The 18,673-nt window shown below is 53.1% G+C and overlaps 1 protein-coding gene across 5 annotated transcripts in view; it reads left to right on the top strand.

Moving 5' to 3' along the window:
• The window catches only part of LOC113570017 (roundabout homolog 1-like), a 129,385-nt gene that overhangs the window by 83,511 nt on the left and 27,201 nt on the right, over positions 1-18,673 (top strand). For all 5 annotated transcript variants that reach the window (XM_081702258.1, XM_081702259.1, XM_081702260.1 and 2 more), the window contains 3 exons: positions 13,655-13,812; positions 17,168-17,288; positions 18,161-18,299. In XM_081702258.1, the coding sequence (XP_081558384.1) occupies positions 13,655-13,812; positions 17,168-17,288; positions 18,161-18,299 (418 nt within the window). The remainder of the gene's footprint in view (positions 1-13,654; positions 13,813-17,167; positions 17,289-18,160; positions 18,300-18,673) is intronic.

The following is an 18,673-nucleotide window of genomic DNA, read 5'->3' as shown; positions in this document are numbered from 1 at the left end:
TTGGGAGAGAGAAAGACAAAGACACACACACACACACCCACAGCTTATTCAATCCAGTTTTGTTAATGCACCCAATTACTATCAATTACTATCTGAAGCAGTGGCAGTGTATAGCATACAGCGGCCCATTGTAATGGTAATGTTGCTGTGTGTGAGGCCCTCGCTCATTCATGAGCGCAGGAGTGGATTTATTCACCGTTCCTTAGTGCCCTAACAGCAGCTAACGAGAGCCGTGGTGCGAGTGTGCGCGTCCGTCCGCGCTGACGGAGCACGACGGAGCCCTGGACATCCGCACACTTGCATTTAGCTCATGGCCATTTTAGTGAGTGCGAGAGGTGTGTGTGTGTGTGTGTGTGTTTGTGTGTTAGTCAGTGTGAGAACAGCGCGCATGCCTTGGAAGCTCAGCATTACACTCAGTTCCCCTTAGGTCGCTCCTGTTGTTTTACGTTAAGTAACACGGTCTTAGCGTGTTAGCGTGTTAGCTTCAGCATCTGCTTGTGAATAATGGCTTTGGGTGGGGGAGGGGAGTCCTCTGTGTCTGGCAGTGTGCCATGGCTCCCAGGGGCACGGCATAACACACCATCATCAGCATGCCTCCACCTAACTATGTAGGTCAAACCTCTCTCGCTCCCTCTCTCTCTCTGGCAGAGACCCCACAGGTTTATCTCTCACCTGGTTGTACGTGTCGAGTGGTCTGTCTCTGTTCAGGTTCTCGGTGTCTGTTCCTCACCTCCTCAGTACGCTGCGATTTCTGTGGCTGTGTCAGAAAGGGCGTCGCCTAACCAACTTCCTGCTTGCACTTTGCACTCGAACCATTCCATCCTCCAGTCAGTCTCACACGCACACACACACACACACACACACACACACACACACACACACACACACACACACACATACATGCGTGCTCACAGGTCAAGTCATGAGCGTCTGAATCACTCCGTAATCACAGGCCTTGATATGTCTGCTGTTATCACTACTGCTGAGCACCAAACACACACACACACACACACAAACACAAACATACACTTACCCTGTTGTTTGACCAGGGCAGGCAGTCTAGGACATGTTGGGGCTTGTCCGTGCTTCTGGTGCTGGTGTCAAGCAGGCCAAGGTGCATGCAGGTGTGTGTGTGTGTGTGTGTGTGTGTGTGTGTGTGTGTGTGTGTGTATGAAGTCAAGTCATATTTATTTATAGATGAGATGCGCCGGGATCTTCATCCCCAATTCTGAAGCAAAAGGAAATACAGTGAGAGCACATTTCTGTATGTGTGTGTTGCCAGATTTATATTTATGTGTTTGTGCTTGTGTGTGTGCCTGTGTTTGCTGACAACCTTGAGGGCAGAAGCGAACAGATCGTAAAAACCCGCCTGACAGATAATGTGCTTTCATTTGTTATCCCTGAGGCCTGCTAGAGAAGCGAAACCGAGAGACGGCGAGCCAAGAAGAGAGGGAGAGAGACAGGGGAAGAGAACAAAACAGAGGACAGCAGAGCAAACGTGACATTTTGTATTCTCCCAGCATGCTTTGTGGCGTACCAGTGGGGCTGGCTGCGGCTAACGAGCAGTGTCTGGGCCGTGGGGCCATCCATGGAGGACCCTGCAGCCCATTTGAACTTTTATCCCTTCCTTACATAAAAAAAAGGAACTGCGTTTTTTTTTAAGTAGGCAGAGCTGACCGTGAGAGAGATGCAACCAGACGTAGAAACCCGGCGTTTGCATGTCAGCCGGGGTCACCAGAGGCACTCGGCCGTGCGCCAGACGCCGTAGAGATGGGGCGGACGCGCAGAGGGAAGACCCCCTCCGTGACCTCTGCCCACTGTCTGCCGCACGCTCTGTCTCTGGCTTTCTCGTTATCTGTCACTGCTGTTCTTGTACGCTATCGTTCACTTCTCTCTCTCTCTCTCTCTTTCTCCTCTCTATAACTGCCATTGCCCTCAGTGTGCTGTCATTGATAAAGTGAAGTTTACAGCTAAATTACAGAGTGGTGAAGAATAGGAACAATTGCGTCTTGCTGGATCTCCATTTCTCCTGGATTCCGTGTGCCTGTGGAGATCTGCCGTGCGTCTGGTCTCGGAGAGTGGGCTGGTCCTCCTGTGCCAGTAGGGGGCACTGTGGCTGGCATTTCCCTGCATTTTCGCTTGAATGGTACACTTGAACCACGGCTTTGATAGTGACATAGCAGTGAAGTTCGAGGATACTCCTTTAGTGGATACACCTTTAGAGGACACACCTTTAGGGATACGCCTTTAGTGGATATGCCTTTAGAGGGTACACCTTTAGGGGATATGCCTTTAGTGGATATGCCTTTAGAGGGTACACCTTTAGGGGATATGCCTTTAGTGGATATGCCTTTAGTGGATATGCCTTTAGGGATACGCCTTTAGGGGATACGCCTTTAGAGGGTACGACCTTAGAGGGTACACCTTTAGGGGATACGCCTTTAGTGGATATGCCTTTAGAGGATACGCCTTTAGAGGGTACGACTTTAGAGGGTACACCTTTAGGGGATACGCCTTTAGAGGGTACGACTTTAGAGGGTACACCTTTAGGGGATACGCCTTTAGTGGATATGCCTTTAGAGGATACGCCTTTAGAGGGTACGACTTTAGAGGGTACACCTTTAGGGGATACGCCTTTAGTGGATACGCCTTTAGAAGATACGCCTTTAGAGGGTACGACTTTAGAGGGTACACCTTTAGGGGATATGCCTTTAGCGGATTCGCCTTTAGAAGATACGCCTTTAGAGGGTACGACTTTAGAGGGTACACCTTTAGGGGATACGCCTTTAGTGGATACGCCTTTAGTGGATACGCCTTTAGAAGATACGCCTTTAGAGGGTACACCTTTAGAGGATATGCCTTTAGCGGATACGCCTTTAGAGGGTACCCCTTTCTGGCAGCCAAACGTTGAACGCCAGCGCTGTGAGGCGTGTGCGCACGGGCGATCAGGAGCGGTGAGGTCCGACACGGAGCACCCCCCACCACAAACCACAGCCTCCGACCACAGCCGTACCACCGGGGTGGGGGTGGGGGTGTTAGAACGGTGGTGGTTCCACTTTGTGTCTCTTCTGACTGAACTGAGACGAGGAGGAGAGAGGTATGTGTGTGTGTGTGTGTGTGTGTGTGTGTGTGTGTGTGCAGGTGTGTCATATGCCAAGGCCCTAAAGGCTGAAGCAGTGGCCCTTGAACCAAAGAGCCTTTTTGAAGCGTAAAGGCTCCACAGTTGGCCCCGCCACCGCCTGAGACATGCATGAGTGAAGGGGCCTGCTCTCCTTCCACATGGCTAAGGGAGGTGCGTGGTGGGAGGTGGGGGTGCACGGGGCAGGGGCCAGGGGCCAGGGGCCAGGGGAGTGCATGCCAGTCTCTGGGTACCAGGCGCTCCAGACTCGTCTGTTTACACCACACTAATCAAAACACACGGGCCGCCCGGGATGGCCAAGCTAGTCTCCAGCACCATGTTTGGGTTTGATTTTCTCACTCTCTGACACAAACGCTCGCGCACACACACACTTCATTCCTTTGCGTTCCTGGCTTGATTGCCCATCCATCGAGTACAATGTAGCTCTATTCACGAGATCTGTTAGTCATTTTGTTGTCATATTTCATGAGCTAAACAACAGCGCTACACCTCCCCCCCCCCCCCCCCCAACGCAGGGAAGAGGAAGGAGCTAAGAGCCCTTTTGCTGGTATTACAGTGCAGTATTATTATTATTCTAATTGGCTTGTGCATAGTATTACTGCACAAATACCAGCTATCTCTGTGAGTCATTAAAGAGCTTATTTTGGGGTGTAGTCCCTGAGCTCAGCTGTTTTGGCTGCAAACATCCTGACAGAAAATACACACAGCTTGTTTTAGACAACTCGATCTTGCATGTAGTCAGCGACAGGGTGTGTGTTGAGACGTGCTTAAATGCTCAGACGCTCGCACGCGCACAGATACACGATCTCGATAATGGACACCTGCTTTAGCGGTGAATCAGACGCAATCTTTTCTCACAAGCAGCATAAGTGTGCAGGGAGGGTTAGGGGCCACGGAGCTAGGTCTGCCCCCCGTCCTGGTGATGGATGGTGGAGGTTCTCTAGGCCGGACTCTTCTCCTTCTGCCGGCCCTTCTGCTCACAGCTCCTGTCCTCGCCGCTCCCGCAGGAAATCGCCGTGAATTATGGGTGAGAGTGTTTTTACAGTAAACAGTAGCGAAGGAGATTGTAAAACACGAAGAGAAAAAGTGCACGTGCGTGTGCAGATGCATGTGTGTGTGTGTGTGTGTGTGTGTGTGTGTGTGTGTGTGTGTGTGTGAGTGTACCCAAGACTCACACCCAAGTCTGTGTGCTCATGTGTGCATACAATGCTATTAAAATCTTTATTTTAGATTCTTTCAGAAATGCCTGCAAAGCTTTTGTTAACAGCTATTAATACTAACACATCAGGTATATTTTCCTGGACTCCAGGTGCCTTCCTTGCTATGAAGAGACATTTTGCCTAACTATTCAAATTATTATGAAACTATTATGCCAAGCAAACTAAATATCAAAAAATATTTGGTTTTATCACCTGAGACATGAGGTGACATCACAAAGCGTAGGCTGTGTCATTTTTCCCAAGGTGATCCTTTTGTCATTTGTTACTTCTATGTTGTAGTTTTCACAAAGAAGAATTGCAAGAGGAAAACACGTAAACAGCAACAATAAGTTACGGCAAACCAACAAAGAAAAACCTGTTATTTATATAACACATTTAAGTGAAGTAGGGTGTGTCTATGTCTGTGAAGGACTGTGTGTGGTTGGCTTTCTTGCTTTGTCTGGGTGCAACACAGTTCTCCCACTAAATACTCCATTGCACATCCATCCTGAATAAAGTATTTAGAAAGGCAATGAAGAGCTCCTGTTTCTCATTCTCCTTTCAGTCTGATTCATTTCCTGTTTTTTGTCTTGGTTCCTCTCCTTTCTTCATCTCTCTCTCTCTCTCTCTCTCTCTCTCTCTCTCTCTCTATGTTGCATAGTTTTCAGTGGGCTTTGTAGAACAGAGATGCAGTGCCCAGCTTGACTGGTTCTGTCTGAGAAGCAGGGAGGCTGTGAGGATTGAACGGAATGTCCTCTCTGATGAACTGAGCTACTCGTCATCCACGTGTCACACACACACACACACACACACACACACACACACACACACACACACACACACACACAGACAGAGTGCATGACAGAGACCAGCGCAGTGCAAACTGTCTCCTGTGCCCCACACCAAGGGGTCTGTTCGTGTGGCTGGTACCAGGCATGTGTGTTTATGTGCGCTGCTACCAGGTGGGTGTGTGTGTGCGCTCGTGGTTTTTTTTTGCAGCTCGGCTCTGCCATGCAGGAAGCAGAGCGGCCACTGCAGAGACGGGAAATCACACACAGCGCCAAAGACGCATCACTCTGCCAGACGCTCCACAGGCACCCATTCCTACCGCACGCGCGTGTGTGCGCGCGTGTGTGCACGTGTTTAAGGATAGCTGTGTGTTAACCGGTTCTCACAGCACCTTGCCAGTTTATCGGGAGCAAAGCGGCGTGCGCTCGTCCAGGGAGCGTTTTCAGAGTTTGAGCTCTCCCAGTTTATCTAAACAGCCAAAGCTTGGTGCTGAGAGCCTCCTGTAGCTGTCCCGACGGCTCCGGATGCCATGCAGGTGTTTGCATTTATGTTTGCGTGTTTCTTTCCTTATCTGGGTATTAATGACGCCGTTAACCCGCAGTCCAGGGTCTTCTGCACCTGCGGTGGTTTGAAAGCTGGGGCTGTTAGTGTGTGTGAAGTGTGAACTCGAGAATGACCCTAACACTCATTACCTCAAGCACCATACGTGAATGTGTGTGCGTGTGTGTGTGTGAGTGTGTGTGTTCATGTGCAAGCGTTTGTGTGAATGTGTATGTATCTGTGTGTGTGTGTGTGTGTGTGAGTGTGTGTGTGTTCATGTGCAAGCGTTTGTGTGAATATGTATGTATCTGCCTGTGTGTGTGTGTGTGTGTGTGTGTGTGTGTGTGTGAGCGAGGATCAGCTGAACCTCCTGCAACAGCACGGTGGGCTCCACTCTGGAGGGTTGGGTTCAGAGAGGCCCGGGGGCCGGAGGGGCGGCGGGAGACTGTCAGAGCGAAGCTCTGCATGCCAAGCAGAAATTGGAGATGGATTATGGGCGTTCAGTGGGGCTTTAATGTAAACGTGAGCCTTCGGGGGAGGGGCCGGGGGAGGTTGCTGCGCTGTTCAGATGCAGCACCTGAGGTCAGCACACCCACCCCTGAGAACCCTGGGGCAGCGGAGACCCACCGCCGCACAGGGGATTAGTAAGATGCCTGGCTCACGGGGGCCCCCACCCCCACAGCCTGCCCCCTCCCATGGAGAAGGTGGTGTTGTGGTGGAGGCAGGACAGAGAACAGGTCTGCTGGGTCGGCGTTCCCCCGCCTTCATCGCCGCGGTTCTGCGCTGGCGGAGAGCCAGCGGCGTCGGAAGCTGCCCGAACCTCTGTCCAGTAACGCCCCCTCCATGCAGTCGTGACGCAGTCATCTGCTGACCCAGGCCATTTCTGTTCATACCAAATAAATAAACCATGCAAAAATTGACAGGGGGAGAAATAAAAATGCTCCATGTATATTAATGCGTGGCGCACATGCTGATGCGAAGGCGTCGTTCGCCACAGGCCGCGTTGCGCCCCGGCAGGACCGGCCCGAGAAGACGGCCCTGTATCGTCGGTTCTCATGCCAGTCCGATCGAGGCCCTGGCTACCTTACTCCCATCAACCGAGGTGCCCGCTGGGTTCTTCCGGGCGTGCAGATGCCCGCGTGCCCTAGTGGGCTGGCGGGGTTGAAGCTGCTTCGCCCGGGTTTGACTCGGCCTCTGCGTCTAACGCGGACCTGCCGCGCAGGGGCAGAGAAGAGCCTGACCCAGGAAAATACACTGAAATTACACTGAACTGCAAATGTATAGAGCAGCCATTAACTGTGTACAGGATATAAAGTGCAATTTTAGCTTACCTGGAGAGAGAGAGAGAGAGAGAGAGAGAGAGAGAGAGAGAGAGAGAGAGAGAGAGAGAGAGAGAGAGAGAGAGCATTAGCAGGTTTTCAGGAAAAGCCATTATTCTTCTAAGCCGTCCCCTGGAGCCTCTATGCCTGTTGTCTGCAGGCATACCGCTGGAAGTGGCACAGCTGTGCACTCACTTCTGGGATCAGCTTCCTCTTCCCCGTGCTGTTCACATCTCCCTGTATTTGCTTAATTACGCAGCCAAGAGTCTGGCAGGTAATAATATATGAATAGAGAAACTATAAGGAAGCCACACGTAAATGTGTAATTGCTAAGTTATAAATGTAACGCAAATGTATTTCTTTTCAAACATTGTGAAGTTATCGTGGGTTTGTACCAGCAGCTAGCCTTTCTCACACTTATCGTGTGTGCAATAGTTGGTTGGTGGGAGTTTGTGTGTGTGTGTGTGTGTGTGTGTGTGTGTGTGGGTTCTGGGAGCCGGGCTGGTACATTAGGCTGAAATGCGCTTGCTTGGCGGCCTATGGGAGGCTGTGGTTTTACTTCCCAGCATGCTGTGAGACACTGCCATTGTCCCGCCTCCTCCCCACCGCTGCCCCGCCCCTCTGTGTTTGAGGGTGGGATTTAGCATTGATCCCACCCAGGATACTCATCCAGCAGCCTGTGCCATCCCAGGAGATCAGGGCTAGGGCCACACCGCTGGGGCACCTGGGCTCTGAAGTCTCACCGGAGGCTGAGGATGGAGGGAAGAGGAGGAGGTAGAGAAAGAGGTAGAGAAAGAGAGGGATAGATAGATAGATAGATAGATAGATAGATAGATAGATAGATAGATAGATAGATAGATAGATAGATAGATAGATAGATAGATAGATAGATAGATAGATAGATAGATAGATAGATGGATGGATAGATAGATAGGCAGGCAAGGTTGGGCTGCTGGCTGGCTGGATGGTTTCAGTAAGTGAGCTCATAGTGAAATCCTGTCTGTGCTCTGTGTCTCGTTCTATAACATGTTAGAAATGTACAAATATATTTCTTTTCAAACGTTGTGATGTTATCTTGGGTTTGTATCAGCAGCTAGTCTTTCTCAAACCTATGAGTGCAGTAGTTGGTTGGGGGAGTGTGTGTGTGTGTGTGTGTGTGTGTGTGTGTGTGTGTGTGTGTTCTGGCTCTATTTAAGCTTGGCCTCCCTCTCTGCTGTGACTCAATCAAAGAGGCCGTGTTTGTTTAAACCGGGAGGTGCCAAATGCTGTCAGGGAAGTTCACCGTGAGTGAGTGAGTGAGTGAGGGAGGGAGGGAGGGGTTGAAGCGGTGAGGAGGTGAGAGAGGTTTGGGAGTAAGCCCCTGCTCCTGCTACCCTAAACGCTGACAAGCAGAGCCTCGCTGGAGAAAACAAACCCACCGTGGTCAAAGCCCCCTCTGTGAGAGCTGAAAACTCCTGGAGTGCTGAGGGGACAGACTGAGCCTTTGTTAGACCAGAATAGCCAACAAAGTGAGAGAGAGAGAGAGAGAGAGAGAGAGAGAGAGAGAGAGAGAGAGCAGGATGTCGGAGTGGATGCTAGAGGCACCATGCTGCCTCTAAGAGACTGTCGACTAGGTGCTGCTGGCTGAGCGATCTGGGCCCTGCTCCAGTCAGCCTGGGAAAAGCACTGCCCCACGCCGACCACCCGCACTCCTCCAACCCAACCACCCCCACCCCCGTCCGCGAGTACTAATTGGCACAGTGACCAGTGGCACGGTGCCAGTGCCAACTGGTGTGGCATGGTTTACAGCAGAGCTGCCATCTGCTCTGGGGACTGCCGACACGGCGCGCGTAGACGGCCGTGTTTACCTTGCCGGAGAGGTAGCGACTGCTTTGTCTGTGCGTGCGCTCGCGCGCGCACCGTTTGAGGAAACTCACTGGTGAAATGCTCGCTCTTCCCCCGAAAGCTGCGCAATCCTGCTTCGCTTAGCGGTGCTGTTATCTCTCTTTTTGTTTCCCATTTAATCTTTGTGGTTAAATGGTTTATGAATTCAGCAATTGATGCTGGTGTAGAGTGAAGCGGGCCTGTCGCGAGCAATTTCATTGACACACAGAGACCCTAATAGGAATGATAATTTACACGGAATGGCAAATTTATAGAGCGGCTGCTAGCTCCCTGTGCAGGATATAAAGTGCTATTTTTGCTTAGAGAGAGAGAGAGAGAGAGAGAGAGCGAGAGCGAGCATTAGCAGGTTTTCAGGAAAAGCCATTATTCTTCTAAGCCGTCCCCTGGAGCCTCTATGCCTGTTGTCTGCAGGCATACCGCTGGAAGTGGCACAGCTGTGCACTCACTTCTGGGATCAGCTTCCTCTTCCCCGTGCTGTTCACATCTCCCTGTATTTGCTTAATTACGCAGCCAAGAGTCTGGCAGGTAATAATATATGAATAGAGAAACTGTAAGGAAGCCACACGTAAACGTGTAATTGCTAAGTTATAAATGTAACGCAAATGTATTTCTTTTCAAACATTGTGAGGTTATCGTGGGTTTGTACCAGCAGCTAGCCTTTCTCACACTTATCGTGTGTGCAATAGTTGGTTGGTGGGAGTTTGTGTGTGTGTGTGCGTGTGTGTGTGTGTGTGTGGGTTCTGGGAGCCGGGCTGGTACATTAGGCTGAAATGCGCTTGCTTGGCGGCCTATGGGAGGCTGTGGTTTTACTTCCCAGCATGCTGTGAGACACTGCCATTGTCCCGCCTCCTCCCCACCGCTGCCCCGCCCCTCTGTGTTTGAGGGTGGGATTTAGCATTGATCCCACCCAGGATACTCATCCAGCAGCCTGTGCCATCCCAGGAGATCAGGGCTAGGGCCACACCGCTGGGACACCTGGGCTCTGAAGTCTCACCGGAGGCTGAGGATGGAGGGAAGAGGAGGAGGTAGAGAGAGAGAGAGAGAGAGAGAGAGAGAGAGAGAGAGAGAGAGAGCGAGAGAAAGGCAGGATCGAGCTGCTGGCTGGCTGGATGGTTTCAATATGTGAGCTCTTGTAGTGAAATCCTGTCTGTGCTCTGTGTCTCGTTCTCTTCTCACCCTCCAGCACCGTCTCTTTTTCTCCCATCCTCCAATGCTCTCTCGTGCATTACGGCATTGATATATTGACCGACAGGTCAGGGGCGTGCAGGGTAGTCGGGGGCTACACACTAGCTTCAGGACGTCTGTTAAGGATTGGTTTTCAGGACTGCTGATATATTGAGGATGGTACAATGCGGAGAGAATGTGTTAGTACTCTGGGGTCTACATTTATTCTTTGTTGTAATTAAATATAGTTTTGTGCACCATGCATCATATAATTTTATTTCCTGTAGTATTATAACATACTTCACATTGTCGTCAGTTTATTAGACAGGTTAATGTGCAGGTTAATATGGAGATCAGATAAGATGTGTGTGTGTGTGTGTGTGTGTGTGTGTGAGAATGTGTGCTGTGTCTGTGTAAAAGAGAGACCTTGAAGGAGACCTGTCAAATGGTTGTGATCGCACGGTGAATTATTGAGGCTGGTCTCATCTCTAAAGGCTAAAGAAGTAACCGGAGCTAGGCGGCCATGTCCGATGCTCAGGAAGAGCAGTGAGGGTGGAGGATATGGGGTTTGTGTGTGTGTGGGTGGGTGGGTAGACAGCTGTTTCCCATCAACCACTAGTCACAAGCTGCCTAACTGACAAGGAGACAGTCCCGCTCATTCCCGCTCAGTCCCGCTCAGTCCTGTTCTTATTTAAAACATTTTCCCCCAAGAGTGGCGTTTTCTCGCCGGCGAGACGAAAAGAAGAGACAGAAGTACCACCAATTACAGGGTCAACCCAATTACTTCGGCTGTGTCAGTGGCGCTCATCAGAACATGATCCCCTCCCCATCGCTCGCTCTCGCTCTCTCTCTCTCTCTCTCTCTCTCTCCCTCTCTCTCCCTCCCTCTCCCTCTCTCTCTCTGGAGTGAAAATGGAACATGTGGGAGTGATTACGGCTGCAGGATTTTCTCACTGTTCCTGGGTTCAGCGCGGCGCTGGTGCCGCGGTGGAGCCGGGCGGGTCTCCATGCCCCGCCCCCTCTAGGCCCCGCCCCCTCCGCGTTTAGGACCAGCAACCCTTGGCAGACGCGATTCACCCGCTGCCTCGGGATGGGTCCTCTTCTCTCTCCTCCCTTCTCCCTCTCTTTCTCTCCTTCTCCCTCCTTCTTTCGTTCTCTTTTCCTTCTCTCCCCCCTTCCCTCACTCTCTCTCGTGCTGTGTATTTTCTTCTGCCACTTTGCTTGGCGTCCCCGTGGTGCAGCGTGCGACATGGCGAACGCCTCCATCACGGCAGGCCGACACTGCCAGTCACGTCCGTGCTACTCTCCTCGTGATCGGGGGCGCGCCGTGACACGGAGCCTCGCCTCGTCACCTCGGTGCGCGCGCTGGGTTTTCTCGTGGCATGGCGTTCTCTCCTCCCTCCTCCCTCACCTCTAGCTGTGGCGCAGGGCTGCGCTGCCCCTCGTTAATGTCACAGGCGTTGGGGGCGGGCGGGGAGCCGACTCTAATTTGACATTTTCGGCATCTGTCTCCAATATCCCTGCGCCGAGGAGAAAACCACCAAGGGGCAAAACAAAGAGATCCGCAGCCCGGACTGTGGAGTAGAGCGGACGGCCCCTGACACTTCTCATTTACTGCCAATTCTGTAGAGCGACAGACACGCACGCACGCACGCACGCGCGCAGGCACTGGTGAAAAGGAGTGGGGACGAGGATTGGGGCGTCCAGAGCTGCACAGTGTGTGCTGTGCTTTTACAGACCCACCTGAGCATATGTACTACTGTGGAAATGAACAGTATGGAGGACCCAAGCACCCGTGCCACAGATGCCGTATCGTGTGCCCTCGATAAAAGTGGGAGCAGTTTGAGCGTCTTATTTTCTGCTTTCCAAGTTTGGGCTTTACTCATGGGATCGCGGCTTCTTTGATAAGAGAAAGCACGGCTACGTGTGTTGCAATTGTGATATGAAGTGCAAGATCTGAAAAAGGCCTTTCAGAAGCTGTTGTTATTGGACAAAGGCCACTTGAAAGCTGGGGGTTTACTGCCCCGCTGTTGTGTGTTTGTCTGTTCAGCTCTCCATTCTTCATTGTGCTACTCTGCTGGATTACAGTCCTGCTTTTGTTTGCACAGAGAAACAAAACTGCAGCGTTTTGATTTGAATGCAGGAAGCCCATTGGCCGACGGTCGAAACGGGAAGCCTGAGTAGCAACGGATAAAAGCGTGGCAAAATCAGACTGTGTATACACACACACACACACACACACACACACACACAGACAGGTATCCACACATGCAAATGCTGTGTTCTGAAGGACAGGAAGTGCCGTGTTGTGCAATGCAGTACAATTGATGCAGCATGGGCTCCCACTGTGCGTCTGCGGCTGCGTAATGTGATCTGCCCCTCGGCCCCAGGGCGAGAGCAGCACGCACTGGTGATGTCTGTGGGGGAAGGAGGGGGACCACCGAGGGCAGGATTTCTAATGGCCCCCTCACCCAAGAGCAGTCCTCACATTCCAACTGTTGGGAATGTGATCGTAGACTCTCCAGCCTAGCTGATTTAATAAAAAGGGCCGAAATGAAATGATCTTTCCCATCATGGGCCCCTCGAGATCCCTCAGACTCCGCCTCTCTCGGTGACATCAGTCAGAATTGAACAAATGACACGCCGCAGATACCTGCAGGTACCATTCGCATTTGATTGGTCGTTTTTTTTTTTTAACAAACCATCATCTGAGACACGGGAATCAAGAAGAGACCGAACATCTCGGCCATGCCGTTCATGCTGCCTCGCTTTTGGATTAGCGGCGTCGTTATCCCGCTCCGATGTACCGGCTCGTGTTGGGCCGATGGTCGGAGCGCCGGAACGGCCGCGGCTGAACAAGGAGCTCGGACGATTGATCTGTGGCCGACGGGACACGGATCTGACTGTGATGTCAGTTTGCCCACGCAGTTCTAGGAGGTAGCAGTTTGGGAGAAGAAGAAAGAGAGAGAGAGACAGAGAGAGAGAGACAGAGAGAGAGAGAGAGAGAGAGAGAGAGAGAGAGATGTAGTCGCTGACAGAAGTTAAATTGGACAGACGGGAGAGGGGAGGCGGTCACAGGGAGGTGAGCTGCCAGTCGGTACGCCTCCCCCTCCCCAAGACCCCACCCCCTCCCCATGGCCCCTCCCCCCAGAGGCAGGGCTGATTCAATCTCATCTCCTCGCCCCTCAGCTGAGGCGACTGGCCTCTCACAGGCTCTTAGCCGGATGCCGCGTGATGAGTGTAACGGCGGCTCTCGCCAGTTCCCCGTGATAGAAGTGCAGCCAAGCGTGACGGGGGTACTCCGAGTGCCGGCCGGCCTGTCCGACCTCGGGTGACCCCCTGCCACATTTTGTCCACCTTTGTCCACCTCCACCTTTGCACCAAGCGACACACCAGTTCCCCAAGATCTAGTGTGCGTGTGTGTGTTGGTGCGTCCGCGCGCGTGTGTTTGCCAGCGCGGCTGGCAGAACAAGCCAGAGCACGGGCTGTTCATTGCTTACGTTGATATCTGCTCAGGCCATCAGAGTCCACATACCGGGTCCACGAACCGCGCATTAACCCCGCCCCATTCCCTCCTCCCTCTCCCTCTCTCTCTCTCTCTCTCTTTCTCTCTCTCCGCAGTCCTGCGCGATGAGTTCCGGCAGAACCCCGCCGACGTGATGGTGGCGGAGGGCGAGCCGGCTGTGCTGGAGTGCCAGCCGCCCCGCGGTCACCCCGAGCCCACCATCTCCTGGAGGAAGGATGGCGCCAACATCGACGACCGAGACGAGCGCATCACGGTGAGCTGGAGCGGCCCCGCCTCGCCTCCTCGCCCCCACGCATTAATAACCCCCGAAACAGAGTCGGGGCCGCCTGCCTCGAGATTTACCTCCGAAGAGGCGGCGCGTGCATTCCGCGTGTTTATGTGTTTGCATGTGAGCTGCTGACCCAGGGCCCATTAAAAGCGCCAAGGCCACTCCATAACACGCCGGCTGCGTGGGGGGGTACGCCCCCGCGTACGGATAGAGCCGTTAGGACCGGATTTAGGACAGCACGCCCGTGAATCCCGCGAGATGGCAGACAGGGAGAGGTCTATGGAGGGACAGAGCTAGCGTAAGGGAGTCCCGTCGGCCCGCTTTATCACCTGGGGGGGGGGGTCAGTCACCTGCCTGCTCGTTAGTTCCTAACCAGGCCTAGAGCCTTTTTGGTGCCTTGTGCCTGGCCAGGTCCACGCGAGGTGTGTGTGGCGGTCACGGTAGGGGGCTTTGATGACTCTGAAAGTCACATGACACATTAGTGCTTCTGAACAATGCAAGTGTTCGGTTACGGGGCAAGGCCTCGTCCTGTGGTCCTACGCTAAAAGTTAGCGTTGCACACAGAGTGTAGCCCAGCCCAGGAGCGACACAGACGCCCCAGTGGCGTTTCGCCTCCCCAACGGTGAAGATGAGCTTTGAAGAGTCCTGCTGTCGTATGCAAGCCGATAAATCCAGTTGTAATTACCCAGGAAAGGAAGCAGATTAACCACACTTGGCACGTGCTTGTGGGGGGGGACCTGGAAGGATTCTAAATGTGACACACGCCCATATGTGTGAGTGTATACGTCTGCGTGTGTGTGTGCCTGTGTGCGCATGTGTTTGTGTTTGTGTGACCACATTCCTGGCCTTGTTCTGCCAGATCAAAGTCGCCGATTTGGCAAACATTCAACATAATTAATAGTCCCTCGTGCATAATCTAATCTATAAATAAACTCATTCCATAATTGTACCTGGATGTGGATGGCAACCCACATTCCCCAACATGCATTGCACAAGCCTTTATATCGGAGTAAATTTTACGGAGTGAATTTATGACTGGCGCTCTTCTGGCCGCCTCTCCGGCTGCCCCTCGGGAGCGGGGGGGGTTGATGGGCATGCCTCGTCTCTGCCCGCTGTGAAAAATGAGGTGTGGCGAGGGGAGCCGGAGTGTGTGTGTGCGCCGAAACAAAGGAAACGGGCCTTATTCCCATTCCGTTTGTTCTCGTCACGTCTGCGTTCTCATGACTGGGTGTCAGAGGATACCGCACCTGAAACAGCAGAGGAGTATCTCTCTCTCTCTCTCTAGCTGCTGGTGCTAGTGGTCGCCATGGGAATAGTCCCGCCTCTCCGCCTGTATCCCCCGTCGGCTTCATGGCTTGCTTTCATCCCGACACATCGTTGATCCTGTCGCCGTGGTGCCCGGAGCTCTTGGGGGATTCATTCCGGCGACGAGGACTGGGATTCCATTTTGATGATTTCCCAGTAGTCGCCCACCACTGACCTCTCACTCCCCTGTGTGTGTGTGTGTGTGTGTGTGTGTGTGCATTTGTGGGAATTGCAGGTCGTCTCCTAGTCTGATAAATCTCCTAAGCCTTACACTGCAGCAAATCTCACCCGTGGCAGAACTCGGAATAGAAGTCAGGCCCGGTTTGGCTTTGGCCTGCTCCCGCTGACTGAGGTCATGGCCAGTCGCTGGACTGCTCTTCCAGGCTTCCCTGTTATTGAGCGTTATTTATCTTCAGCAGTATGGATTCCTGCCCCCTGCGGCTGCCGTCATATTGGCATTGTTTAGCTGCAGGTGCCGCAAACAGTAGAATTTTCTAGTTATGAGTTCTGAAGCCCCGTGCTATGTTATATAGCACAGTCAATTGATGAGCTCTTTCATAGATCTCCCTCTCCAATTTCAGTGTGTCGTCTATATCCATCCCTCATCCGTGCTGCTCCACCCAAGGTTCATATCTGCAGGTTGGGTAAAAATCCTTCCACGTATGGACCCCAGAGCATCTTCACCGGAAGGCCCGGAAAGGGAAACGGCAGACAGGAGGATGAGAGGGTGAGGGTGTGGGTGGGTCACGGCAGACACGGAGGAGGGAGGCCTCGCGGTCCGATGGCTGCCGGAATGCCATGGCGTCTAAAGCTTGGTCATCAAAGGCGGCCAGCGCGTGCTTTGTTCCCGGCCGCTTCCAGATGTGCAGTGCGGGCTGGCGTTTCATCAGGACGCTGCGTCTGCTGTCCCGTGATAACCAGGCTGCTCTGTGTCTAATCTGAACACGCGATTGGTGGACTCATTTTCCGTGGAATGTGGGTGTGTCATTTGTTCCATTGGTGCACTTGTACGGTGTGTTTGTGTTATACGCACGTGTGAGGCACGTGTGACCGGCTAGGTGATTTTTTTTTTTAGATAATCAGTGCAATGTGACATACACATAACCCACAAAGACACACACACACACGCACACGCCCCTCCCTTAATGGTGACCGTTGTAGCCCCAAGTGAGCAGCAACATGACAAACCTTCATACCCTCGTCTCCTACAGTGGAGAGAAGCAGAGCTCTTTGAAACTCTTTCCATCTCCAGCCAGGCCCCCTGCTGCCGTCTCCAATAAAATGCGCCGGTGCCTTTTTATGGACCCCTGGGAGTGCCTCAACTCGTAGAGCCCGAGGCCGGCCCACCGACCCTGGCTGGAGGTGTGGCCAGGCGGGCTGCCGTAAATCTGCACACCAGGCGATTGGCTGTGACGGAGGAGGCCCCTCTCTCCGCACAGTAGCATGAGGAAGAACGACATCACTTCCTCCCCTATCGGGACATGCTCCAATGCCCAGTCCTCCGGCAACCCGTTTTTACTGCTGTTAAACGACGGCAAAGCAAACCTGTATCACCCGAGGCCCTTCGTGCCCGTTGGCCCTTTTAACGACACTCTCCCCTATTTCCGGCCCTCCGGGGCCAAAACGCGTTTAATCAGCCTCGTACATTTTTTTTTTGCGGCGCTACAGGTGCAGAAGCCGGATCAGACCGGCATTGCCGACGTGGAGTCGAGGGACGCCTCGCACATGGGCTGCTTCCGATTGCGTGGGGTCCTGTATGTGCGGAACAAAGGGGGTTTGTTTCAACAGACTGCAGGGACTGAGGCGTAAAGCACCTCTGTCAGGTTCTCACTGCTTTAATTTAGGCTCCCGGAGTCAAACTGAGATTTATTTTCCTGGAAGATTCTAAATGGGGAGCTTTGCTGCGAGTGAGAATGAAAACCAGACGTCACCCAAGCACGACTACAGCTTCCCTTCCCTAAAAAACACAAATTCCTGCCGTCGCGTCTGTCTCTTTCCTGAATTTCCGACTCTCTCTCTGTTCTGTGTTTGACAGATCCGAAGCGGCAAGCTGATGATCACCAATGCCAGGAAGAGCGACGCAGGGAAGTACATCTGCGTGGGCACCAACATGGTGGGCGAGCGAGAGAGCGAGATTGCCGAGCTCACGGTGCTGGGTGAGGACCCCAGGACACCCTGACACACGCTCCCTGACGCTCACTCCCTGACACACACTCCCTGACAAACACTCCGTGATGCACCCTGACACACACAATCCGTGACACTCGTTCCCCGACACACTCTCCCTGACGCACCCTCCCTGATGCACCCTCCCTGACACACACTCCCTGCCGCACGCTCCCTGACACACTCTTCGTGACGCTCCCTCCCCGGCCTTCCTAATCCATGGCTCCAGTGCTCCTGCCATCTTCCCAACTGGAAAAACGGCTCTGCCTTCTCTCTGTCCTCTTTGGCAAATGACAAGGCTGACGTAATAACAGACCTGCTCGCCGCAGCTGTTCCAGGAATCCCTCGCGCTCTGCTCACCCCCCTGACCTCCTGGTCACCTGCCCAGGCCTGGACCAGCCGGGGCCTCCCGCCCTGGCCCAAAGCATTGCCCCTTATTGCCCCTTCTCCTCTCCCCCTCTCCCCCTCCCCTCCACCTCCGCCTTCTTTGCTCCTCTGCTCTCCTCTCTCACATCGTTTTAAAAGCAAGCAGTAGAATAGAATAAGACTGCTGACCGAAGCAACGGCTCTGGGGCTCCGGGAGACGTGGTCAGGGATGTGTGGGGTTGGGGGCGGGGGGGGGGGGTGGCATTCTTCATTTTGGTTGCATTAAATAAAAAAGGTCTGGGAAGAACTGAGCACCAGAAAATATTTTTAGGAGTGCTTGATTTAAATGAACATAAATCAGATAACGACTGGATGGTTTTGGTGATTGCGGTGACACTAATGACTAATTCATTGCTGGGCTAGTTTCTGATGATGCTGATAAGAGTTGGGCTTGAACCTGTATTGGACTCTGAACCGTTCCATCCCATGTACCCAGAGAGGCCCAGCTTCACCAGGAGGCCCACCAGCGTGGTGGTCCTGGCCGACGAGAGCGTGGAGTTCCGCTGCGAGGCGCGCGGCGATCCCTTTCCCACCGTCCGGTGGAGGAAGGAGGACGGCGAGCTGCCCAGGGGGAGGTGAGGACCCCCCCAGCCTCGGTCGCCAGCTCACATGTGGGAACAGCCCTGCATGTGAAGGAGCAGCAGTCCTGGGACACACACACACGCACACACACACGCACACACACACACACACACACACACACACACACACACACACTCCCCCGCTAATTATCGCAAGGCCTTTGTGAGTTGAATCAGCAGGGAAAGCAGAAAAACACGGAGGGAGTCGGTGAGTGCAGTGCGGTGGTGCAGCGTGGGTGGTGTATGGAGTGTCAGTGTGGGTGGGGCGTGGGTGGGGCTTGGAGCCGCATTCTGACAAGGAGACGACAGTAATCCAACTTTTATAGATATTTTGACCTGCGACCTACATCCAGTGACTCTCTCTCTCT

This window comes from Electrophorus electricus, chromosome 19 (genome assembly GCF_041902795.1).
Source record: "Electrophorus electricus isolate QZ-2024a chromosome 19, ASM4190279v1, whole genome shotgun sequence".
NCBI lineage: Eukaryota > Metazoa > Chordata > Actinopteri > Gymnotiformes > Gymnotidae > Electrophorus > Electrophorus electricus.
The sequence above is the reverse complement of the archived record's forward strand: the minus strand, read 5'-3'. Positions and strand labels throughout refer to the sequence as shown.